The sequence below is a fragment of the Poecilia mexicana genome, unplaced genomic scaffold (genome assembly GCF_051168715.1).
Source record: "Poecilia mexicana isolate PSO_F unplaced genomic scaffold, ASM5116871v1 scaffold_18, whole genome shotgun sequence".
Lineage (NCBI taxonomy): Eukaryota > Metazoa > Chordata > Actinopteri > Cyprinodontiformes > Poeciliidae > Poecilia > Poecilia mexicana.
Window position 1 is genome coordinate 3,064,904 of NW_028263387.1, and position 26,812 is coordinate 3,091,715.

General features: G+C 37.3%; 2 protein-coding genes across 2 annotated transcripts; both read left to right on the forward strand.

Moving 5' to 3' along the window:
- Positions 1-7,223: 7,223 nt before the first annotated feature.
- serpine1 (serpin peptidase inhibitor, clade E (nexin, plasminogen activator inhibitor type 1), member 1) lies at positions 7,224-11,745 on the forward strand. The gene is made up of 9 exons (XM_014998130.2): positions 7,224-7,309; positions 8,064-8,302; positions 8,588-8,812; positions 9,257-9,451; positions 9,561-9,759; positions 9,858-9,958; positions 10,203-10,289; positions 11,068-11,151; positions 11,295-11,745. Exons 2-9 carry the CDS (start codon positions 8,065-8,067, stop codon positions 11,336-11,338), a joined length of 1,173 nt encoding a protein of 390 aa, XP_014853616.2. The 5' UTR covers positions 7,224-7,309; position 8,064; the 3' UTR covers positions 11,339-11,745.
- Positions 11,746-14,044: 2,299 nt separating this feature from the next.
- On the forward strand, positions 14,045-20,529 carry ap1s1 (adaptor related protein complex 1 subunit sigma 1). Its single transcript, XM_014998131.2, has 5 exons — positions 14,045-14,235; positions 16,895-17,073; positions 18,237-18,345; positions 18,438-18,575; positions 19,702-20,529. The coding sequence occupies exons 1-5, from the start codon at positions 14,233-14,235 to the stop codon at positions 19,747-19,749; spliced, it is 477 nt and encodes a 158-aa protein (XP_014853617.1). The 5' UTR covers positions 14,045-14,232; the 3' UTR covers positions 19,750-20,529.
- The last annotated feature ends 6,283 nt before the right edge of the window (positions 20,530-26,812 follow it).

Consider the following 26,812-nt stretch of genomic DNA (forward strand, 5'->3'; position numbering starts at 1 on the left):
GTCTGCTACCACATCTGGAGTCCATAAATTAAACTTGTTTTTCAAACTCAGTGTCTGTTGCCATGACTGCTCCTCACAAGCATTTTCAAAAAAGTACATTCAATAAACTAGAACATGCATTCCAATGAGACTGATTTGTCAGATTAAAAGTACTTTTAAACATAATTTTCATTAAGTGTACATTTATGTATAAAATGTTTTTTGTTTTATTGGTTCAATGTAATATTTTAATTGCAAATGTTATGATTTCGTTAACTGTAAGCAGAAATTCATCATGATTAACCGAAATAAATACCTTTTGTGTATTAATCCATATGATGTTTCACTTAAAGTTCCTGAAATAAATGGAGTTTTCAATAAAATTTTAATTTGTGAAATAAGTCTGTATTTCTTAATTTACAATCTGTATAGTGCTAGATGGCCACTTCTGCAAGCAGTTTTTAGCAGCTTTATTAGTTTCATTAACATTGATTTTTTTTTTTATTATTACTTTTCATGTTTTGTGTTTTTAGGTCTATGGCCCTATGGAAGAAGTTTAGGGCCACAGAAAATAAAGAATTCTGACTTTGATCTCAGAAGTCAGAATTCTGAGATTAAAGTCAGAATTCTGAGATTAAAGTCAGAATTCTGAGATTAAAGACAGAATTCTGAGATTAAAGACAGAATTCTTTTTTTTTTTTTTCAATGACCCTAATCCTCTTCCATAGGCTACAGACTGAACAGGACTTGAATTTAATTAGTTTCCTTTGAAATGTCTTTTCCTTGAACCTGGAAAACACAAACATCCTTTATAGAGGTTGTGGATAAAATCTCACTACTTACACAATATTTCTTTGATTAATGTAAATGGCTTTTCCATGACAGAAAAGGCGGGTTGGGGTAACACGGAAAGTTAAGTAATCCTGGTGTGTGTTGGGTTGGGTAAACATACAAAGCGCAACAGCAGCATATTTCAGTTATTTGATGTTTTCCTTTGTTCTGCAGAAACAATTTTGTGGTTTTCAGTGATACCCCCCCTTCACTTTTGCTAAAAGCATTGATGTTTGCTGACAACAGCTATTTGAGGAACCATGACACAAGGCCAATTCCTGAGCTCTGCTAACAGATCTGAAAAGTTTCTCTTTCGGTTGTCAAGGAAAGCAGGAGAAACAGCAGAGGAAAGATTTCTGTGGTTAAAGGGCCGGTGATTCATCAGAGAGGGAACAGGATTCAGCTCTGCTTAGTCACTTTTAGAACAGCTTCTCTTCTAAAACAAGATGCTGGCAAATTTACATTTCGCATTTGTTCTAAATATTTGAATGAGCGTTTGAAGTGTTAATTTCAGAGACACAAATAAAACAAACATTACCTCATCACCTTTTCCAGCATAAAATGTTAAATTAAGAGAATACAATCAACATCACTGAACAGATCATCTACAAAAATGGGATGGATTCATTTCCAGAAACCTTCCAGCATCTGGAAGCGGGCTTTCTGCATTCTTCTGCTCAGTGTCACTGAGTCTGTGGAACAGAGATAAGGTAAAAATCTGTTCCAGAGGGCGGCGGAGGGACAGGGCCTTATGTAATGTTCACATTTTCTGAGAGAATGAATTTTAGAATTTTATTGTCTGTAAATGATAATCATCAAAAGTACCAAAAAATAAAGACTTGAAATGTTTCACTCAATGTAATATGAAAGTACATAACACTGGGTTACAAAAAATGATTCTTTGGAAGTTGTCTTTGTTTTTCAACTGAGTTAGGACTATTTTTGCACAACTTATTCCAAAAATGAGATCTGTGTTTCCCAATCAGGTCAGGTTTTTATTCTTATTTGATTTCGAAAAACCTGATCTTCTGACTAAATTGATGACATTGTTATGACATCATCAGTTCATTTCCATTAATATTTTTCATCCAAAACTGGTTTTGTAAGAAAAATTGTTGCTCACAGAGTGTATTAATTAAATGTTACAAACTTGGATTTCTGTAAATTGAATAATAATTACTGTTAATTACATGTGAATTGAACATGTCCTGTCCTGATGGAATCTCTCCTCCTACTCATCACTCATTGATCAGATTCTCCAGATGTGAGAACAAGTCCTGCATTTTGATGCTCATGTTGCTCCAAAGTTCAGAAAGTTGACCTGATTGAGCAAAACCAATGTGATTTTAGGATTCAGTTCATCAACATGACCCTAAAACAGTTGAAAACCTCCAGATAATTTTTTGGCTGTTGGATTAGTCGCTCTTACACATCAAACTCTCCAAATTTAAGGTGTTCCCATTGGAGGATAAGAAATTACATAAAATTAATCATCTAGCCATAACAAGGCTTGCATTTGGTAATATCTTCCTGAGATTATTGTATATCCAAGTTCCTTTATGTTGATGGGATTAATTTCTCATCATCTGGCAAATAATAGCTCCACCTGCCAGTTTAAACCTCCTAAATAATCACTTGACAGCCAAAGACTACTTCTCATCCTCTGCCTTCATCACTTCCATCAACAACAGCAGATATACACTTAAAGCTCAATAGACCCTCACATTATCTCAAAAATAACTTTTCAATGATCATCATGTTTTAGGTGTCTGGGAGAAAAGGACACACAATGGATGTGGTGAGCCCCAGTGAATAAACACACAGAGACATGAGTGGGTGGTACCAACCAAGTTCCCCTTCACAGCCTTTTATGGAATCTATCAGATCCTGGGGGATGTGGAAGTTTTTCCATATTGCAGTAAGAATGTTGATTATCTCTCTTGACAATGAAGGGAAAGTGAACTGAATGAACAGCAGGGTGACCTCCGTTGCAGCAGAACTGCTGAAAAAAGGGATTCTTCTTACATGAATCAGCTGCTTGTTGATCTGCAGGGCTTCAAAAGAACTGACAGGTTTTGTGCTTTTCTGACACACAATGACAGGAACTTCAGTATGCTCACAGTCCTAAATTTGATGGGTTTTTTTGTTCTTTTTTTTGTTGCCAAAGTCACTTTTGGCAAAAAATTACCTTGAGAGGTAATGTTAAGATATATAAACACCTTCTAAAATCCAGTAAATGTTGTAAAGAAAAGCCCAATTGGCAACAACTGGAAAATAAAATCGTATCTGTTTTTTGTCTCTGGAACAAATTTCCTACTTGTATGCATGTAGTGGAGTAAGTTTCCTTTAGTCAGAATTGAGTTCTGGGTGACGGCATTACCTGCTTTCTGCTACACACACTCATGAAAAATGAGTTTGCATATTAATTGGTTGAAGTGCAGCAGGAAGGACTTGCACAGCCGCAAGCATATTTATATTTTAAGTTTACAACTTAGACATAGTGCTTAATTATGATTAGTAGTGATTAACTGCAGCGCCAGAGTGTGATTATTGGATCAAATTTTTTAATCTATTGAAAGTACTAATTTTTGCATAATACAGCCCCTTTAATGTTTTTTATTTTTAAACTAAGGTTTCCTTTTAAATCTTTTCTGTTCATTTTGATTTGTTTTTTTTTTTTAATTTAATTTGCAGAATTTAGGCTATGATGTTTGAAAAAACAGGACTATATGTTCTATAAGTAGAACTGAGCAAACAATATAATTATGGTTCAGGCAATGACCATATCTGAAAGAATAGATTAAAAATTTGAAGTAACATTTAATTTTTTAGTTTTTAATAATATATCTTTCAGGCATATTCTTAGCAACTAACTATTGCAAACTAACTTTAATTATCTGCCTGAGCCTGAAATAGATGCAATATGTTACATAAATTAAGGTATTTCTGCTTTTGTTTTTTGGTTACACTTTGAATAAGGATTGTAACCTCTCCCATTTTAGTTTTTGTGTAACATCTTCCAGCTCCATGTTGTTGCTTGTTGTAACTGCAGGGTGAGTCAAGCGCAAATCACCTGGGAAGTGATTGAGTTGTTACAGTCTGATGAACTTCTGCACCTTCATTTCTTTCTTTCCTTAGCAGAGTAGACTGCCTGCTCCTCTGTTTAGACTGCAGCAAGTAGATTAACATAACTTTTATAGGGAGCATTCTCGTTTAAATTTCTCTGTGCTGTACATATAAGGCTAAAAAACACACCACAGAAGCGCGAGGACCACCGCACCCTGAACTCACCATCAAGCTGATTACTTTTCTCTCGACTCGGCCTGAATTTTGGGTCAGCTCAGGCCTAAAATCTATGCTTTAGAATGCGGTAATAACTCTTCCCCAAAACACCATGTCCATGCAAAGATGTGCAACATGTATATACAACATGGCAGCATACGATAAATATATACTGTGAAGAGTATCAATGTGAACTTTGTTGAAGGATTTCTGATGACATTGCTTGAGGGAACTGACCCACAAAGCTTGGATAAATAATAAAATTGTTCTCTACAAGTAAAAAGTGCCAGTTCAATTTCAGCTCAGTTTATTTATATGTTGTCAATTAACAACTGTCGTCTCGAGGCACTTAGAAAAAATCCCTTCAATTCAATCGCACATAAAACACTCCAGTTATCCTGGTTATTAAACTGTACAGCAGGCTCAGTTAATTATTTAAAGGTGTTTCTATCTAAAAAAAAACAAAAAAATAACCCAGCAGATCACATCGAGTCATACAACCACATCAAATATTCTACCTCCAAGCTGTCCAGGTTCCTCACCAGGTTGATGAGTTTTTACTAAGGACTCCTGCTAGGACAGACATGCTCAGTAATTTGAGTGAGTAATGAAATGTCCCGGTTCCAGTCTTCTGCTTATGACTGATACTTATCAAGACCAGTCTTGACAAGTTAGGAACATTAGAAGATGCTACCTGAGCAGCAGAAACCCAAACAATCCAGATGATTTTTTTTGCATTGTCTTTTACAGATAAACAGATTTCAGATTTACAGGAAGACAGGAAGGATGGTGTGTTCAAGTCATGCTGTAATTGTGGAAACATGCTCTGTCCGGAAATACAAGGTCCCAAGCATATTACAATTCTCCTTTTTAAGTTCTTTTCTAGTAGCCTTCATTTGAAAGTGCTAAGACAGTAAAGTAGGTAAAGAGAGAGGGAAGACATGTGACAAACATCCCCAGGCCGGGAATCAAACCTGCGACAGCCGCACCAAGGACTAAGGCCTCCTTATGTGCTGAACCCCTGCATTTTATAATCTTAATGTGTTTGTCAATGAACACATTCTGCGAACAAATTTGTCAAATTCACAAGTTTGTAGATGAGACCAAATTCAAACTGGTTTGTTTGAGCTGAGCTGTGAATGGTGATCAACATTCAAAGTTCTGAGCATCGGTTCATGTTCTCTATCCTGTCTGCTTGTATCAGTGAGTAATATTACAAAACATTGTGACACGTTCTGTCGTATTATTCTCAAAGTGACAATGGACAAGATAGCTGTAACACAGATGCAGTACAGTTGATTCCCCACAAATAACTAGAACTCTTGGAACTTTACTGTATGCAGGAAACAGGAAAAATTCATGATTAGTCAGAGCAGCTCATCATTCTGCATAATTCATCCAGTCATCCTCCAAACAAAACGGCTCCTGGATCTTCAGAACAAACAGAAGAACATCAGCACATTTCTCATTCTATGTGAAAATTCTGTAAATTAACCCTCTAACCTTTTAGCATGTTTCTAGCGTGTGATTCTGCATGTGGTCAGGGAAGTCAACCTGAATATTACATTACCTGCCTTACCTGTTTCGCATGTAAAGAGCAAGAAAATTTCATATTTGTCAGAGAAAGCTACTCAGAATATGTGTGTTTGCTGAGATGAGATTTTTGTTTTAATTATTTTGCAGCTCTTCTTTAGTTTCTTCTTTAGTCAGAACGCAAACTTTAATATCAACCATTATCAACTCACTAAAAACCACAGTACATGATCAATGGACCCACTTTTAAACACTGTTGGCTCATGTGTTATAGTATGTTTAGTCAGTATAAATATACTATAATTTTTTCCCTCTGTTTTACGATAATCTTCTGTATTCTGTTATGTAATGTTTAAATGTTTTCAGAACGTGTCATCGTTGAAAATTACCTGGTTACATAAAGGTTAAATAAATAAAATAAAAATTGTTTAACAATATCTGGCTGGCATTTTGAACATGTTGCTCTCCATGGGTCTAATGGACTGGGGTGTGTGTATCTGTGGCCACATGTGTGTGTTGTAATACTCTGGGTAGATCTAACAGAAAGTCCCTGCACTGACCAGTTGCTGCTGGTCTTTGTTTTTTCATCTTTGTGCTGAGGGGAGAGTTGGTGAGGGTTTTTTTTTCCTTGCATGGTGTTTAATGACACTTTCACACAGATCTGCTGGTTTTCTTACTGCTGGTTTTAGGCGGTGTCCAGCTGAAGTCCAGACTGCTGCGGAGGTTTGGGTGGTCTGCTCCCCTCCACCCCATAAAGAAGGGACCCATCTCTTCTTTTTGGGATATGTCGTCCCATTGAGGAGATGCTACCTGGATCTGGCAGTACAGAGTTTGTTTGGGGAGTCCAAGTGGGAATATGACGTCCATTGTTGTGTGTGTTTATGTTGGGTGAATTGGTGTAAGAATGGTGGGGGGTTAACATGTGTGTGTGCCTGTTGGGTTTTGGGCAGCCCCTCTACTGGATCTAGTTAAAGGCGACGTGCTGCAGTCTACTCCAGGTGGCAAAAACTGTTTTGGGTTAAGAAAAAAAAATCCCTGAACTTAAGTATCAGATGCTCCAAAAATGATCTAAACGCACTTTCATTTTCTATTTGGGTTCTTTTAAACTTGAAAAATCACATATGGTGGCATTCATCTTGACAATACCAACAAATAAATGCATCAAGAATTTAATAACTAAAAAAGGAAAAACAAAATCATTCAAGGCATGGCCGTGCGCTTTCCATTGAGAATGTAATGACGGAGCACCAAACTGTCAGACAGTTTATTTATTCATCAGTTCAGCAACTTTTATCTTTTTTCAGATGTTCAGGGACAAAGAAAATCCATGAATTTCCCGTCCATTTCTCCTGCATGACTCACAGGGGCACAGTGATTCGTGCAAGTTCAAAAAACAGTTATCCAACTTTCCATATCCTCTGTCATGCTTTAGTCAGCAGAGACATCGGAAAGGTTGTGTGTTCGTAGAGAGGAAGTCTCTCCAGACAGCATCAGATGATGTCAGAGTCTCTAATGGCTTTTCTGCGTGTACGTGTGTGTGCAAGTGTGTTTGTGTTGAGGAGTGGGGCGGGATCATGCCTACTGCCTACAGTACAAAAGACAGATTGGTTCAGTTCTTCAGAGTGAAGCAGCAGCAGCAGCAGCAGCAGACAGCTCTAGTTTTCTTTCTGAATCCAAGCAAAAGGTAAGAATCACACTTAAATCAACACTGGCAGATGTTTAGATGGTTGTATTTGAAATCTGTCATTTCAAATAAAACAATTAGTTAGCATTTTCCAGAAATATCTTTAGTGCTTTTTTGCGACATGTTGCACATTTTTTCCCATTATATTTCTTTGTTGTACACTCTGAAACAGAAGTTCATCTCCATAAATACGACCACTGTCTGTGGCCTTTGTTTGAATTTGAATGCGCAGAAACCTTGACCATAGAAATAAGCTGAACACACACGAATGTGGGTGTGTCTCACACCCATGCTCAGCTATGTATTTCTAAGAAGGAATAAGTTAAAAAATATATTTTGATAAAAGAAAAAAATGCACTGATTTAGAATGTTTATTGTCATATTACTGATATAGATTTTTTATTTTATTGCTCCTGTTATAAAATCTTCCGTCTTTTAACCATAAAGATTGAGGAGAGTTTTTTATCAGTGCTGAACAATGTAAGATACCACAGATTTATAATACTGTTTCAAACTAACATATTTATAACTTTTGGGAATTCATACTCAATTTTAAAAAATCTTTTCTTTTGGAATCTCACGTCAGTTTTATTAGATGTTCCCATGTCTGTAATATTTTACAGGTGTGTGTTAGGATGAGTCAGAGTAGTTTAAACAGTGTAGTGTGCCGTCAGTTGAAGACGTGAGTGTTTTATACAAACATTCAGTTTTTATGCAGCCAACCACAGATTTTTTTCTGGTTCTGTCTCCCCAGCATGATCTGTGTGAGCATATTTGTGTTGCTGGCCCTCAGCAGAGGGGCCCTGGGGTCTCTGCAAGAAAAGCAGACAGATTTCGGACTGAAGGTTTTCTCTCAGCTCGCTACGGACGCTGCAGACACAAACCTGGCGTTCTCCCCCTATGGCATGGCGAGCATTATGGCCATGGTTCAGCTTGGCGCGAATGGAAACACACAAAGGGCTTTGACAGCAGCTATGGGCTTTTCTCTGCAAGGTGAGTGGTAAATAAATGAAGTGCAGAAATGCTAAAGTCCTGAAGTACTTCAGGTCTGTTAGATCGACTGTAACATTAACCTAAACGTGTATCTCAAAAATCTATAACTGCATCCATTTAAGGTGAGGACATCTAATCAAGTCAACAAGCTCTTGTTTTGTGAGAAATATTGCACTCTGAGATTGGACTTAGCCATTTGCTGCCTCCCCTCTTTTATCTCCTTCTAGCATGTCCAGGGCACGTTATGGTTTTGTGTCAGCTAAACCAAAAATGCTTCTCTTGCAGGGCGGGGAATGCCTCGGCAGCAGCGCCTCCTGCAACGCGATCTGTCAAGTGAGGATGGGGTGGAGATAGCCAGCGGGGTGATGGTGGAGCGGAAGATGAGTCTGGAGAAGCGATTCCGCCGGGCTCTGGCCAAGACCTTCCAGACGCACCCCCACCAGATGGATTTCACCAAACCAGAACAGGCTGTCAGCATTATCAATGCGTGGGTCTCAGATCACACTGCAGGTACTGTCTGTCTGTTAACAGCTATCAATCATCTTCAGAGAGGTAGAACTCTTGGAGTACCGGTTAAAAGTAGAAGACCAAGATTTAGGGCACAGAAACTCTTATGCCCAGAGTTTCTTTCATCACAGCTTCTGATAGGTGACAGATTGATCAAATACCTTGACATTTCAGGCACATATCAAGGAAATCAATAATACAACAAAAACATAGATGCTAAGAGAAAAGAAAAAGTATACTGAGAAACCTTTAAGGACACAAGTTCACAGACAGTTCAGTAAATTTCAACAAAGTTCTGTTCATGATGGTAGAACTGGACTGGGGTCTATCCCAACAGTCAAGGAGAGACAGGCAGCCCCTTCCACAGCACCAGTCCCTGAAGTATCTTATGGTTAGTGAAGTGTTTTATATAAACAGCTAAGTGGAATGTAATCTTCCTTCCTGTAGGTGCCATCCCAGAGTTCTTGTCCTCTGGATCCCTGGACGATGAGACGCGCCTGGTCTTCCTTAACGCTCTCCACTTCCAGCGCCTATGGAAAGTTCCCTTTGACCCCAAACTAACACAGGAGAGAATGTTCCATTGTGCCAATGGCAGCACTGTTCCTGTGCACATGATGAAACTCACAAACCTCTTCAACTATGGTATGCCATGCCAATGATCCAAACTGCAGGTTCTAGAAAAAAACGTCTTTATTTGTTCTTCCCAACCCAAACTCAAAATTGAACCTTTTCATTCCTTCTAAATCCTCAGGTGAATTTGTAACTGCTGATGGGGTGGATTACGATGTGATAGAGGTACCATATGAAGGCGACTCACTGAGTATGCTCCTGGTATCACCCTTTGAGCCTGAAATTCCTCTGAGTGTCCTCAGTGCAGATCTGAGCAGCCAGAAGATTCAGCAGTGGAGGTCAGAGCTGAGGCAGGTCAACAGACAGCTGGCTCTACCCAGGTGAGGAAGAAGGGCTGTGGCCATGGGCTACGTTCGTTTGTTTCTCTTGTCACATATTAAACATCCGTTAACAAACTAAAGAATGTGTGTTTCTTCAGGTTTTCTCTAAATTCTGACATAAATATGAAGAGTGCTTTACTTAAAATGGGACTTGGAGACATGTTCAACCTGGCTACTGCTGACTTCACACGGATAACATGTAAGTTGATGTTTGTTTAAAACTTTGATCCATGGACTCTTGTTCCACATGAATGTAAAACTCCTTATTAACTTGCAGTTCATTACATTGTTTGTAATCAGCAATGCCTCTTCTTTTCATATTCTGCTTCGTATTAACAGCTTTTTTGTGGAGTAGCTTTGATTTATGCAGCTTTTCTATACCAAAATAAAAGACGGTGATTTTTACACTTTGTGCCTAATCTGTTTCCATTTTTGTTTACCAGCTGATGAGAAGCTTTGCATTTCAAAAGTGCTGCAGAGGGTGAAGATTGAGGTGAACGAGCGTGGAACCAAGGGAGCATCAGTAACAGGTAGACTGCTCACTGAATATTTCATAACACAGACAGAAAACAGGCCATCTAACTTAAAAAAATGTTGAGTTAATTTGTTACAAGTAATCTAATTAAGTAAATTCAAATAAATACATTAAGTTTATTAAGTTTGTATGTGTTAAACATAAATTAAATTGCATGTAACAAATTAACACAATGTTTTGAAGTTGGAGCTCCATTATTTTTTCAGAGCACAAATAAATGGTGCAGCTATTTACAATGGTCTTCATTCATTCACCAGCTCACACACACACACACAACCACACACACACACGACTGTGACATTTTTAACGGAGCTGCAAAAGTTTGAGTTCAGAGATTTTCCCAAACACATGAAGGATCCAGGGTCAGCCTGTGACTTCTGGTAGTAATTTCAACTCTGACAATCTGTTGACAGCAAGAATCAAACCAAGTCAGAGTAGATGCATTTTAATGCTTTCAAACATAAATTGCATCTTAACACAAAGTTAATATACACTCATGCCGGATACAGGTAGTTACAGATACCTTGTGCAAACTTTCCTTTGGATGTAGGAGTGAGAGTAAGAAATAATATTCTCAAAACTTTCACTCATTTCAGTTTAAGATTATAAGACATAAGCTAAAGTTTAAGCAAAGCTCTGAGTTCCTCTCATGCTGACAGCTGGATCATGCAGACAACACACTACAGTGATCAGTGATAAGACTGAGGTTTCTTGTGAACAGAATCGATTAACTGATCGATTTAATTTGTTTTTTCTCTTCTTCTCTTTGTTAGCTGCTGTCATGTTCTCCCGTATGGCAGTTCAGGAAATCACACTGGACCGACCTTTCCTCTTCCTCATTCAGCATAAGCAAACTGGTAACAGCCCTAAATATATTTATTTATTCCCATAAAATATATATATATATATATATATATATATATATATATATATATATATATATATATATATAAAAACAGTGGAGAAGACTGGTTCTGATTGTTTTCTCGTTTCTTTTCAGGTGCTATTCTCTTCATGGGTCAGTTGAACCAACCTCAACAGTAACATCCAGCACATCTTCTCTCATCCTGCACTGTGACTACTACTGTTTGAAACTCCTCATGATGATCTGAGCTGAAGACCTGAGACACTCAGTGACTCTACATGTCTCAGCAATGGTTCAATTCACTGACACCCTTATTTATAATGACTGATACTGGGGCTGTTTGACTTTATGTGAGAACATTTTTATATCTAAATTGTTTATTTATTTTTCTATATTTGAACTGAAGCGAAGTGAGGGGCTACTATTGCTAATGACAGCATTGCACCTTTAGAGATATGTCTGCATTTGTACCAAAATACTGACTATTTTTTATCTATTTAAATATTCTGAAAACTGCAGTGTGTAATATTTGTGTCTCATTACATGTATGTGTATTGGTTTCATTAAAAATTAATGAAATCACAAATGGTCTCGTGAGTTAACATTTGCAACCAATAATGAAGAAGAATTTTGTTGACTTTGGCTAATGCCAAATAAAAGATGAAGTCTTGACTTAATCAGTTTTTCAAAAATGCAACTCCCAATGAATGCTGCCATTCCATATCAACAACACATATGTTTACCAAATTATTCAATTATTTTTCACTATGACCACAAAGGATGATCAGCCTGGACAGCTGTGACTGCCATGAAGTGTTCTTTCTGCAGGATCAAATAAAGATGATCCAAGGAAAGAAAACGGGTGAACTGGTGACCAAACACTTATTGATGAAGAAGGGCAGTAAAAGATGGTCTGAGTTGTCTGATCCATCAGAAAAGTTATTACAGCTCAAATTATTGAAATCATTTCAGTTTGCTTTTGCAGAATGATGAAGATAAGCAAATTGATGCACAATTGGTCAACATTTATCTGTCTTGTGGCCCTCCAATAGGAATTGTGAGAGACAGAGCTGTTCCTTGAGTTTATTTAAGTTTTTAATGGAATCAACAGTTTGTACAATGTAGAAACCTTCCACAGAACCAGGCTCAGGATGAGAAGTCATTGCCCCAACTTCCTGTTGTGTCGAGACACTCTCTCCAAATGGTTGAATGCAAGTGCTCTAATCACTTCCCCTGCCTCTGGTGTAAAAAAAAAAAACTCAGTCACCTACTGTAGACATAGAGGATGCTATAAGGTTAAAATATATTTTTTTAAAGAAGTGGTTTCTCCTCAAGAGCTTGAGGTGGAAGAATTCAACTGGTCTGCAAAAGTTTTGACTTCAACCTGAATTAAATCACTTCTCACTGGAGCGGCTTTAGCGGATCCTTCACGTCTTTTCTCCATTTTCCATAAACACTTCAGGGGTACAAGTTGCACCAGGTTTTGTCGATCAAATCACTTGACAGCTGACTGCATTTGTTAATTGGCTCTGCCAAGAAGAGTTGAAGGGATTTGCTGATGACACCATATAAAAACCTTTGTATTTAAAATGGGATTCCTTTCAACATGATGTATTTGTAAAAACAACAATTTTGGCTAATTTGTCTTCATATAATCAGATGTTTTGAAGATTTTCTCTGTTAATGTACCACTGACCTCACAGTCTCTATACAATATGTAGGATGAGAGATGATATTGAAAAATATGTAGGTATGTGTTGTGTCCGGCTTTTATTGTTCCTTTTCTTAAAGTCAGATAGGTTTTGTTTTTCCACTGTGTGACTTGGAACTGTTGTACTGAAGTTTACACAAAGTCAGCACAGGTGCAGTGAGTAAACACAGATCGTTTGGCACATGACATGAGGAGGAAATGTTGTAATCTGAGGTAATTGGGACTCCATTGCTGAATGTACCCATCTAGATTCAACAGACACCTCACACTGTCATCTCTGACACATCTCAGCCATTTCCTCTCCTAACAGAAGCCTTTTACACGGAGAAGTCCTGCTTTAAAGAATCCTCCCTATTTGCGTCATAATTTTTCACCATACTTGTTTCCACTGACCAAGCAGAGCAGAGACATATTTGTATTTTCAGATAACATTCTGGTGTTGTGGAATCAGAGGGAAAGGCAGTGAGTCTCCTCTGCCTTTGCAGAGGTCCTAAGGCGCCAGTCAGAAAGTGTATCAGCATTTTCACCAAATCTACCCATTTCCATACTTTAAAAACTGAGCTGGAAGTACAGTAAAGTGGTACAATTTCATTTTGGACGATATGTCTGTAGGTTGTACATTACTACTATTTACTATTAATAATAATAAAATTGTACATATGTGTAAAGAGTCCATTGTGTGAGTAAATTTAAGCAAGATAAACAGAAATACATAGAAAAATACAACAATAATAAAACAAAATAACTGAATCTAGGAAAAAAAAGAAAAGAAAGATGAAAAACAATACAAAAACACAAAGTGAATAACTAAGAAAAATAAAATCATTCAAGATTTTGAGAAAAATACTTTTGTAATTATAAATAACATTGCTCTTTTTGTTGTTAATCAATTTGAGGGATTCAATCAGAAATTTTAGTTCAAACAGGAAATGAGTAGTAGGTATCGAGTTTGCAAGCTTTTGTTTTTATGATGTCAAAATTTAGCATATGATCAAAATTACAATTTTATTATATAACATGTGAGTTTTACATGTTAAATAATAATAATAATAATAATAATAATAATAATAATAATAATAATAATAATAATAATAATAATAATAATAATAATAATAATAATAATAATAATAGAGGTGGGGGTAATTATAATTTATAAGTGTTACGTCGGTGTGCGCATGCTCAGTAGAGACGGAAGTGCTCAGTAGTGGACTTTTCACGGCAGTGCTGTATTTGCGTTTCGTTGAATTTTTTTAGGAACACCAGACTGCAATGGACCTTCAGCATTAGCCGCTGTGCAAACTGTAAATCGGAATCGGAAGTGAGAGGCTGTAACGTTCGGGAGACGTTCGAAAATCCTGCAGAATGGTAAGTTACTGTTCCTCACCAGGTTGAATGAGAGGGAAGCTAAACTGTGCTAATGCTAGCAAGGTGTATGTTTCCAGGAAGTGCCCACCTGCGCTACGTTTACCTGGCTGTAGTCAGCCAACAGGCCTTCGGCATTTTAGGCAGCAGAACGTGTGAAAACAGATCAGCCGTGTTTACTGTTCCAGTCAGCATCGGTACTTCTAATATTCACCTTAGAGCTGACAGTTTGGAATATTTTCTGCTGAAGTTTCCAGATTCCCTTCCAGTCCCACCTAAAAGCCTCAGAAACGGATCTTAGTTAAACGTTTGGTTTTCACTAATAATAATTCATATTTTGGTTGTCATTTATACAGCATGTAAAATAAGTATTGGATGTATACATCAACGTCTTTCTCAGTAGATATATTCCTACTGGGACTCTTGACATAGAATTGCACCAGATATTGGCAACAACCCAAGTAATCCACACATACAAAGATATCAATGCTTGTTATTTCATAGATTTAGATTATGGGTGAAAACTCTCAGGTGTGACCTTGAACCATTCTCACACAAACTATTCAAAACTGGAAGGTTCTGTAGATCATTACATGCTCTCTGATCTTCAGTTCTGTCAGTGGATTTAATTGGATACAAGTCAAGTGTGTCAGCTTTTTCCTGGCTTCTGAAAAAGAAGAATGCTTTGTATTTTAATTTTTGAACTTTAAAACAAACAAAAAAACCCACTTATTTCTTATTTTTTAATATCCATTTCTGAAATGAAAATCAAATGACCATAGGATACGCTGACATATGAGTGAGCTTGTAGCTCGCTTAATCTCTCTATATGTAGCGTTTCTGTCCTGATCACCAGAAAATGTTGCCCATCATGTGTGCGAGAAGTTGTTACATAGCTAAACAGTTACAAGTTTTCTCTTTTTTTTCTAAAGCAAAGACAAGTATTATTATAGTTAAAGATAGCATTTTTAAGTTTGTATTCCTTATATAATAAGTCCACCCTTGCCTAATATTTTATAATCTAGAATCTGTGACAGAGTAGGAGTAGTGAAAGGATAAAACAATGGTGAAAGAGCAGCTTTGCTCTAACATTTGGCTTCCTGTGAGCATTACTTCCTTTTTTAAGGTTGTAGGCTGGAGAATGAATGTCCATAGAACACAGTCTCTTTTCTAGAAGCATCTGACTGATGTTGTGTTTAATTTGACTTAATTTTAAAAACCTAAGTGATACTCACAGTTCCTAACTTTGAGTGTTTTTCCTTCTGTAGTAAATGGAAAGCCACTTCACACAATGAACAGATCTGATGTACATGCAGGGATGCATTATTAGATCAATTCAATAATATAAATCACTTCCATGCATTCCAATTCAGTCCAGTAATTCATCCCTTGTCTTTTAATTATGCGAGATTAGGTTGTGGGGTAACAGGTTCAGGAGGAAACAGAAAGCCTCCAGCTCATTCTGGGCAACAAAAGACGTTCCAAGCCAGAAGAGACATTTGGTTTCTACCATGGGATCTCTATTCAGACATGTCTGGAAAATCTTAAAAGGGAGATTCAATTTCAACCTGGAGTAAGGTCCAGTTTTACTCTTTAGTAAGAGGAGCTAACACTCATTCCATCAGGCCTGTGAGGTGACCATCCGTGTCCCTAAAGCCCCCTGACCTCAACATCCACCTCTGCAATTGGCTGGCCCACATTGTAGGGAGTTTCCTGTACCGTTTTGGACTGAGCATCGCCAAGCCCTAAGAAGGCGAGGTTTGACTGCTGGGCGCTTTAAAAGACAAACGAACAAAAAAAAACACTCTGAGCAGATGTCCCGCCTCTCTAATCCAGTCAAGGTTTGCCATTTTATGTTTGCAAATTCTGTTATTTTTGTCTTCATTTCAAGGAGATTAAATAAAGAGTCAAATCTTTTTATTCCAGTCAGCATTACCTGTTGCAGTGTGAAAATGTGTAGTCCATAAATTTGATGAACTGTAGTTATCAATACTTCAATAAAAGAAAATCTATCCCTGATACCTCAACTCACAGAAGTTGTTAATAAGTAGCTTTTTAACAATAAAAACTGATCCTAAAGTTTCATTTTCTTTTGTTTGCTAGTTGCATATGCACAACAGCATATGCAATTTTTTACTTTGAACTAGGGGCAACATGCAAATCAGACACAAGCTAACCTTAGCTTCTGTAGGCTTTTGCCCAACTTAAAGTCTTTTTACATCAAGCTTTTCTACAGGTCTCTGTTTCATCTTAACCCCATTTTTAATAGGTAATTGACCCAAGTATTTTTCACATCAGCTAATCGTTTTATCCATTTGTTGTTGTGCTGCATAAAATGACCAAGACCACATTTGTGTTGGTCAGAAAGGCCAACGTCAGCTTTTTTCTTATCTCCTTCTTTCCCATTAGACGTTTTCCTCACATCTCTTCTTTCTTTTTCGTCTCTGTGTTCATTACATTTGAAATAAACCCAAAGTGACTTCTAATAAAGTTTCTTATCTATATTAAGTGGAGCATGATCTATTCACAGGCAAATGGAGCATTATGGTGAAAGCCTTAACGCTCCACTTGTGAAAGTAAATGTTGTGCTTCACCTTGGCACTCGAACAACAGGACATGCTAAAAATAAAATAATATCAAAGATATCTCTGTTTCCCTCTAGATGCGATTCATGCTGCTGTTCAGTCGGCAGGGGAAGCTGCGGCTGCAGAAATGGTACACGGCGACGGCGGAACGAGACAAAAAGAAGATGGTCAGGGAGCTGATGCAGATAGTTCTTGCCCGCAAACCAAAGATGTGCAGTTTTCTTGAATGGAGGGACCTTAAGATTGTCTATAAAAGGTACTAAAACCAACTCCCTTTTTTTCCATTTCAAGTTAGTTTTTTTATTTTTTTATACTGATTAGCGCTTGGGTAGATAAATCACTCTCACTACATGCTCAGCGCACGCCTCTGAAAGCACGGCTAGAGGTTATATTTGCGGCGGCTCACATTGAGCCGCAGCTTTTAAACTTCATTCAAACTTTGATGAAGAATTCTCCAAAAAAACATAAGTCCTCAACGAGGGTTGATATAAATGTCTATACAGGTGAACCTGTGTCCAGTTTGAATGAAAGGAGGCGCGCGACCCATGCCAAAGTAAATTTCGGAAATGCAGCCTTGACAGTGCGCTAGTTGACCAATGCACAGAGGCACCAGCGGTGTGATTGGTCCACGCTCGCGGCTTCATGCCCCGCTCAGTGCATCGACAAACCCATCTTTCAAGAATAGTTTTGTTCTGCTGGTGAAATGCTCAGCGGAGCAAATATGCTCACAGTCCGGCTTATGTTAAAAAAAAAAAAAGAATTGAGCAGATTTTTTTAATTACCATATTTTTCGGACTATAAGCCGCTGCTTTTTTCCATCGTTTTGAACCATGCGGCTTATTACCCTGTGTGACTTTTCTGTGGATTTTTCTTCAAACACCAGGGGGCTCTTTAGCAGGAAGTGAATCATTGGAAGTCAAAATTGGAAATCAAAGAAGAAAGTGCTGATTTTCATTTAGAACAAGCACATGCTAGCTAGTATTGTGGAAAACTGAGAGCGGCGGAGATACCAGCGGCTTATCCAGTTTTTTTTTTTGTTTTTTTTTTTTGTTTTTGTTTTTTTTTTTCAAAAAATTTGTAGGTGCAGCTTATAGTGAGCTGTGCTCTATAGTCTGGAAAATACGGTAATTTATTTATTTTTTGATTAAAAACAAAATCAAGAAAGGCTTAGCCTGGTGAGGAGAGCAAGTAAAGCCTGGCGACCTGCCAGGCTTGTACTACACTGGAGGAAACCCTGAGTTGATGTCCTGCTTTGTGATATTTGGATTCATTCATTTTGTCTTTTTTGTCTAGAACAAATGAGTAAATCATATACATTTTCACATTCACAACTATTTTTCAGACTGAGTTCATTCACTTTGATTAGCTTCCAGATATAAACACTGGTGGCTTTTTTCTCCTATGTTTATCCCCATGCAGGTATGCCAGCCTATATTTTTGTTGTGCTATTGAAGAGCAGGACAACGAGCTGATTACACTGGAGATCATCCACCGCTTTGTAGAGCTGCTGGATAAATACTTTGGCAGTGTAAGTCACAGAACTGAAACCTTCTCTGTTTCTGAATGTCAGTGGTTTTGCAAAAGCCCGATTATAAAGCTTTTTGCTGTGTATTTTTGCAGGTGTGTGAGCTGGACATAATCTTTAACTTTGAGAAGGCTTACTTCATTTTAGACGAGTTCCTGATGGGAGGAGAGATCCAGGACACATCCAAGAAGAGCGTCCTCAAAGCCATCGAACAAGCTGATCTACTGCAGGAGGTAACACGACGTCTTCACCCAGTTAGGCAGTCTTTAGAAATTACTATTAAAAACACTTCTGGCTGTCATTATTTCTCTAAACATGATCCAAATCTGTATTTATGTGCTGTGATTCTGCCTTTTAACTATTTCTCTTTTTCTGGTTTTGTGAAGTCAGAGTTTGTAGTCAACCAAGATTATTTTATGTGTTTAAAATGATTGGACTTTGTGACTAGATTGCAGCAAACTGAGTTTCCCTCCATGTTTCGTTTGGCCCAGTGGTGCCAGCTCACATGTGTGGGAGATAAAAGCTGATTTGATGTGTGATTGATAGGAGACAGATGAGAGGCTGGCTGCTGATTATGACAGCTGCTTTATCAAAAAGACTGTAGTGTCTAACTGTGAAATCCTTTTTTCATAAAGCCTTTGGTAGTCTCTAATATAATCTTTAATTAATGACATGAGTGAATACAAAACCTACTTGAATAAGCAGCATTAGAAGCATCATTCTTTACCGGCTAAACTGCGATTGTTGTCCAAACGTTTCTTTTACTGCTAGAAATACTTTCTGCAGGCGTCACTATAAAGGCCTGGATACAGGCACTAGTGTGGAATAAGTAGCAGTTTGCAGATTTTGACCATTTTGGTACCGAATTTTTATCAGAAAGCCTAGTTATCAAAGAAAATAGCAGTGCATATGTTATAAAATGAATGTGTTTGCATTGTACCAGTGCAGAGTAACCCGTCCCGCTTCAGTTTTTACTTTGCCCATGTTTATTATCAACACAGGCAAAGATATCCATCAGACTAGATCCAGTTCAGGAAATCACTCTGCTCACTACGAATTAATATCTCTTCTACAGCTAGGTTTCCTTTTCCTTTCTGTTTTTCATCCCTCCCTGCTTTTCCTTTAGTCGCTCACATTGTTAAGTCTCCTAGTTTGATATATTTTTATTGGCATGGATAATATTAATGTTAATAATATAATCAACATCCCACCAGCACCTAAAACAACTTGATTGCTCCAGTTCTTACATTTTCTCTTGCAGTCGCTACAGAAAGAAGGGACATTATCTACATTTGTCTTTACTTTTATGCGAATAATGCAGCAGTGTTTGGTTTTAATTTGGGTTTTTGCTGTTTGCAGGAGGATGAGTCTCCCAGGAGTGTATTGGAGGAGATGGGCTTGGCATAGTCCCAGTGAAACTGTAAGAAGTTTGAGACAAAAGGCAGGAGGAGGCAGGACAGTTTGGACTCTGGGATCCTAGAGCAACATTTCCTCTGGGGATAAGACTCAGTGGATTGGACTGGCCCTTTGGCTTTCTTTTTTGTTTGTGTGTGTGTGTGTCTGCATTATCTAAGTGTGGGATAATGGTAATGGGCTATATTTAACTTTTATGTGCCTGGAGGAGCAGTGCATGTTCTGATTGTTACAGATGTGACATAGTTGAAGCTTCGCTGTGATTTTAGTCATACCGAGGCAGGCTTGCAGGCTGATATAAAGCGCTTGTCAAACAAGCAAAGCCAGGCCTAGATGTGGGCCTGCCGATCACAACTGAATGTGAACGAGGACCGGGTCAGAACATCGAAGGACTGCGTGAGGTCACAGGTTTTATAAGTGTGTCCAGAACCAGATTTATTCCAGGCAGGTCAGGTGAAAATAAATCATTCTCAACTCTGATCTAAAATTATGGCTGTAAAGACTGAGTTCTCGTTGGCATATTAGCGTTCAAGCCATGTGCCTCCAGCTATCTCCATGACAACGGACATTAAACATGCTCAGAACCGGCTCAGGACTGAGGCTAGAGGTTTGTTCCGATTAGTTTTCTGTCTTGATTCAAATTGTTCCTTAATCTAGAATTGCTGATTAACTGTCAGACTTGTTTATTCAATGCTTCTCGATAGTTGAAGATTCTACTTTGTTTATGTAATCTCACCGAAAACTAAAATGATAAACTTCAACAATGAAAATGAACCCAAGACATTCAGTCGTTTCTTGACCCATTAGCTTGAGTTGACTGCAGTACCAAACCAAAATGGAGATGTGAGAGAGGTACATATCTTCTCTGGATGTTGGTTCTGGGTTGTAATGGTACAGTGGGGTAACTATTACAAAAAAATGTTATTTAAAGCGGATGTGTTATGCAAACTTCACCTTTTGCATGTTTTTGTACTTCCATTTATGTTTGTACTGCTTCTAAGTCCAAGTGCTTAAAAAAACACCCCGGCAATAAGTTGATGTTTTTTGGTGTCTGGAAAATGAGACTTTTCTAAAACCTCCAGAATGGAACATCACAAATTAGCAGGCACCTATCAACCCTCACCTATCAACCCCATCAAAGCCCAGCCCGTCACCTAGCAACCCAAGCTGAGCTCCAGCACCTATGGTCAGCTGGTTTTACTGCTTATCGACTCTGTACAGCAGCTGCTGGAAAAGACAAGAGTTTTGTTTTTGACTAATCGCTTAGAAACTCCTGCTGCTGCGTTCTTGTTGGTTGTGCAGGATGCTCTTCTTCTGCTTGTATAAGTGCACATCTGTTTGCAGCCAATTTTACATTGTGTTGGATGGCGTGGCCAGCAGCAAATTATTTGGATTTAAAGTGACAACAAGACGCTCTACAACAAGTCATTCTGAAAGGAGCTGGAAATGGACAGGACTGTGCAGACTGAAGTTTCATAATCTCAGAATGATTTTGTGCAAAAAATATAATGAACCTTCTTTGTATAGACCCAACCTGTTCAAGGAAATATAATAGGTAACTTAAATATTTGCTAAAAATGTCACTGACATAACAGTATAATATGAGAGCCCAGCTCCTCTGCCTTCTCCCAGTTGTAACTGCAGAAATATGCTGCTCTCTCAAAAACAGCCAATCGAAGTCAGGAGGACGGTTGTAGCACTGTCAGTCAGGCTCATGGAAGCGCTGCTTACTCCTTCCCCCTTCCTCTCTGCTATGCTACAGCTTCTTCCTGACAGTAGTTAGCATGGACACTGCTGACTGTAGATAAACTCTTCCTGGAAAGGTAAGTCAGTAGCACATTTAGCAGCACGTACACAATCTTGACTGACAGCACTAAAAGCCTGCTCCTGGCACTGAATAGTTGCATTTGTTTTAGTAGCTCACAGTAGCTTCTGTAAAGCACTGATGTTTCCTCAGACAGCAGTGGGTGCGCCCCCTGCTGGCTGCTCGGCGTTCCTGTATGAACCCAGGTAGCTTCGTCTCAGAACAGCCCAGAAGAAGAAAGCTGCCTTTTCTGCCAAGTTCAGCTTCGCCTCAGTTGGATGAACTCTGGACCATATTACCGCTCTAAAATTTCACAGCTAACAAATTGATTTGGAAAAAAGTTGACATGCAGTGTAATGTTAGACAATGTGGACCTGACGAATCATTTTTGGTTACCAGCTGGTGAGAATGTGACGTTCTGGCTAATTCTAAAAAAAGCTGTTGGCGAGAGAGGTTTATTACCGACGGCATTCTTAGCTAAGGTGAGTAAAGCTGCTAACGACTCTTAAGTACTTTAACTGAAAGATATGGATTAAACAGGTTCAACACAAAGCAACCGCCAATAGTGCAACATTCACGCCCCCTTGTGGTGGAAAAGAGTTGTCACAGTTTGAGTTGCAAATCCTTGGGAGGTTCTGTTATAAAAGCATAAAGTAAATAAATTACTAACAATTTCATGGCATTGATTCTGGTTGCTAACTTGCGATTTTTTATAATAAAGTCATGGGACCAAAGTCTGTTGTTTCAGAAACCTCTTCAGCTTTATTCTGTGATTTATCTGTCTGATTTTAATATCATTTCTCTTTAGCCAACTTCCTTCATACCATATTACATCTGAGGTTTTTGGTTTTTACCACAATGAAAGTGACTTGTAAATGTAAAAGTTGTAATGCAAATCCAGATAGGAAGCCACAGCCCTCTTGCCAGGATGGCTTACCTGTGACAGAGGTACACCTATTGCTCATCCTTTAAATCTTAGTAAATATGTTCAGTTTGCTAGGATGAGATTTACCATTTTGTGTTTGATTCTAAACCCCTAATAACATCAAAACTTTACACAGAGAACTGATCCATATAGAGAGGTGGGAGGTAGTTACATTTACTCAGTTGCATTTACTATTGAGGAACTTTTTTGAGAATAAAATACTTTTAGGGGCAACTTTACTACACTAATTTTTACTCGAGGGAAATTTCTGGATCCTCGACCGACTGCAAGTTATTCGAAAAAAATAAAATGCATCAGATACAAATGCAGTTTACGTTAAAGTGAGATGTCTTATTTTGTTATTTTAATGCTATTTTCTACCAGCACTGGAAGTACGTTACTATGTTCAAGCATACAGCATACTGTTTCATAGTTTTTTGTTTGCTTAAAAATAAAATTGGGAAAATGATTTCTTTTGCTTGAATCTGTTTTGTTACCATATAATTTGCATACTTTTTTGTATTTTAGTCTTTAAAATTTTTGCAAAACATATTTCCTGCCTGATGACATAATTTTTAAATATTCAATCAGTTGTGATTAGTTGGCATGTAATTTAATAAATTACAATTTTTTTCATTTTTGAGTAATTTCTTGGATGGATACTTCTTAGTCTTGAGTAAAATATGTTTAAGTAGTGCTTCTTCTACTTCGGTACATTTTTGGGTGTGCTATCCACCTCTATCTAATCATGACAAGTTTTGTTTTACTGAGGAAGATTCAGTAAAATGGGAGGAGCCTATTAAAAAAGACAGCCATATGGCTGTCTTTTTTAACCAGGAGGTTTTCAATGGGGTTCAATGTTCATTTTTCCATATGGAAAAATGAACATTGAACCCCATTGAAAACCTCCTGGTTATTCCACCAAATACTTATTTCTGATCTCTTCCTGAGTAAAAACAGTAGTATTGTTGTTTCTAAATGAATATGAAATTGTTTTCTTTGCATTATTTGAGGTCTGAAGTCGATTCATGTTTTTCATTATTTTGATCTTTTCTCATTGTCTGCAAATAAATACAAAATTTTTGCTTGGAATTTTGGAGACTTGTTCATTTTACTCAACATATACCTATAAAAAGTAAAGTCAGAGAAACTGATAACTATAAGTGGTCTTAATTTTTTCCAGAGCTATATATGTAGTTTCTGGATTGTCTTTTGCACAACACATTAGAAAGTATATACTTTCCCTGTATGTTATGAATTGTGTGGATGACTACGTTTGCTATTTTGAGCTGAACTGAGATATTTTTCATCACACAAAGACTCCAAATGTTTCCAGCCACACCACCTTACATATACATATAAGCAAGTAATATTACATTTGGGCGATTTGTGACATACACACCTTAGATTGACGCAAACATTTCTGGCACTAATGGAACCCCATGTTTTACGGCTACCCTGATTAAGCTTTTTTTTTTTTTTTAGCTATTTCTTGTAGTCTGAGTCTTTTCCCTCAAATTACGAGACCTAGCAGAATCACAGCTAATACAGCTACATTAATAGATAACATATTTACAAATTTAATAGACAACACCATAAGTGGATTGTTAGTTCATGACATCAGTGATCATTTACCTGTTTTTGTTGTTTGTGATATCTGCCACAAGAAAGTAAAGACTAAAAATAATCCAATTAATAAAAGATTAAGGACGGAAAAATCTATAAATGCATTCAAAGATGATTTATCTAAACAAACTTGGGAGTCAGTACTAAAAGAAAATGACGTGGATAAAGCATATGATAATTTTCCGAATATTTTCAAATTATTATATGACAAAAATTGTCCAATTGTAGAGTTTACTTCTGAAAACAAATATTCTGATCATCCATGGATCACAAAGGGATTGCAAAATGCCTGTAAAAAAAAGAATAAGTTATATAGAGATTTTATAAGGCATAGATCAACTGTGGCAGAAAATAAATATAAGAAATACAAGAACAAACTGACTGCTGTTTTAAGAAAAGCAAAACAAGATTACTATAGTAAACAGTTGGACAGAAATAAAAATAATATTAAAGGTATTTGGAATATTTTAAACAATGTTATTAGAAAAAATTCCAAACATGTTAGTTATCCACAACACTTCACAAACAATGAAGATAAACATTTAAATAATATGGAAGAGATAGTTCATAATTTTAACAAATATTTTGTGAGTGTGGGCCCAAAATTGGCTGAGGAAATACCACAGCCCACAGGACATGAAACACTAAATGACGCATTAGTTAGAAATCCAGATTCCATGTTTCTTATAGCTGTGGAGGAAAACAAAATTATAGATATAGTAAATAAATGTGAAAATAAAAGGTCAACTGATTATGACGGCATCGACATGATAATAATTAAGAAGGTGATTGTGGAAATTATTAAACCGCTAACATATATCTGTAATCTGTCTTTTCAAACAGGAATATTTCCAAAAAAAAATGAAAATTGCAAAAGTCATCCCACTATATAAATCGGGGAATAGACATGACTTCACAAATTATAGGCCTGTTTCATTACTTCCACAATTTTCTAAAATTGTGGAAAAAATATTTGTTGTCAGACTAGAAAGTTTTCTTAGTAAACATCATCTACTGACGGACAGTCAGTATGGATTTAGGTCACAAAGATCCACAGCAATGGCAGTTCTGCATTTAATGGAAGAGGTGACCAGTGCTTTAGATAAAAAGAAACATGCTGTTGGGGTTTGAAAAAAGCATTTGACACAATTGATCATGATATACTACTCAGAAAACTTGAGTGTTATGGTCTAAGAGGAGTAGTGTTGCATTGGATGAAAAATTATCTCTGCAATAGGCAACAATTTGTGCAGTTGGGTGATTTCCAATCCTCATGCTTGGATATTGTTTGTGGTGTCCCCCAGGGCTCGGTATTGGGGCCAAAATTGTTTATTTTGTATATAAATGACATATGTAAGGTATCTAAGAGACTTAACTTTGTACTATTTGCTGATGATACAACCATTTTTGGCACGGGTGAAGATTTACGAAAGCTGTTGCTTGAAATGAATCAAGACTTATGTAAACTGAAGGAGTGGTTTAATATTAACAAATTGTCACTAAATTTAGATAAAACAAAGTTTATGTTGTTCGGTAAGTGTAAAGAGAAGAATGACTTAATAATACAAATTGATAATATGACTGTGGAAAGAGTGACTGGAGTACTGATTCAAAACAAGATCTGTTGGAAACCTCATATAAGATATGTCCAATCTAAAATGGTAAGAAGTATTGCAGTTCTTGCTAATGCTAGGAAATATTTAAACTCCTCTGCCCTATACATTCTGTACTGCTCACTTATTTTACCTTACCTAAGTAACTGTGTGGAAATTTGGGGCAACACTTACAGAACGTTACTACAACCATTATGCACATTACAAAAAAGAGCCATTCGTTTAGTTCATAAGGTTGATTTTTACTGTCATACCCACAATCTATTTATAGATTCTTATTTATTGAAATTTACTGATCTAGTAGAGTTTCAAAGTCCAAGTATGAGACATTTTAAGAAAGGTCTCAAGACAGCTATTATTCAAAGTTATAAGGAAGAACAAGGGGGATAATCCTGGTTGGAAATTAAAACTTTAAGTATGATGTCATCAAGTAGGTGGCATGTCGGCGCAGGTGTGGGTAAATATATAAAGGTATGTAAATAGCTGTGTATTTTGTCTATAAGTGTATATGGGTGTATGTACGTATATATGTTTGTATATGTAAATATGTATATATGTATGTGTACAGATGTGTATGTGTGTGTATGCACTATTTTCATCTAGCTGAGGAAATTTTATTACACTTATTATTTCCTTTGTCAGAAAGGATACTGGATGTTGAAAATACTGTGATAATTTACAGCTGGAAAAGGGGTATGATTACATAAGTTATACTTCATCATACTCCTTTTCAGACTCATAATCACCAATGTGATGTGTTTTTTTTTTTTTGTTTTGTTTTTTTTTGGTGTTGTTTACACTGTCGGTGAAAGGTTTGTCTGAAATAAACTAAAACTAAACTAAAAAACTAAACTTGTCATAAGTGAGTTTAGGTCTAGTTATTGGGGACATATGGAGAAAATCTGGGCTCAATTTACCATGACAGCAGAGGAGGGTTGGGGACTCGCTAGGGAGGGACAGGAGGGTTCTTCTGTTGCCCAAAAACTATGAATGAAATGCAAGTTGGTGACGTCAAAGGGACCTCTTGACGCATATGTCACGTGAACCTGGAAGGCGGAGAGATCCTGAGATCCACAGCCCCGCTGTCCA

What these genes read in the sequence shown, in the direction of transcription:
- serpine1 (XM_014998130.2), top strand. Translation starts at nt 8,065, where the DNA reads ATGATCTGTGTGAGCATATTTGTGTTGCTGGCCCTCAGCAGAGGGGCC. An exon ending in TATGGGCTTTTCTCTGCAAG is followed by an intron (nt 8,303 to 8,587) that starts GTGAGTGGTAAA and finishes CTTCTCTTGCAG; the next exon opens with GGCGGGGAATGCCTCGGCAG. An exon ending in CATTCAGCATAAGCAAACTG is followed by an intron (nt 11,152 to 11,294) that starts GTAACAGCCCTA and finishes GTTTCTTTTCAG; the next exon opens with GTGCTATTCTCTTCATGGGT.
- ap1s1 (XM_014998131.2), top strand. An exon ending in CTTAAGATTGTCTATAAAAG is followed by an intron (nt 17,074 to 18,236) that starts GTACTAAAACCA and finishes ATCCCCATGCAG; the next exon opens with GTATGCCAGCCTATATTTTT. An exon ending in TGGATAAATACTTTGGCAGT is followed by an intron (nt 18,346 to 18,437) that starts GTAAGTCACAGA and finishes GTATTTTTGCAG; the next exon opens with GTGTGTGAGCTGGACATAAT.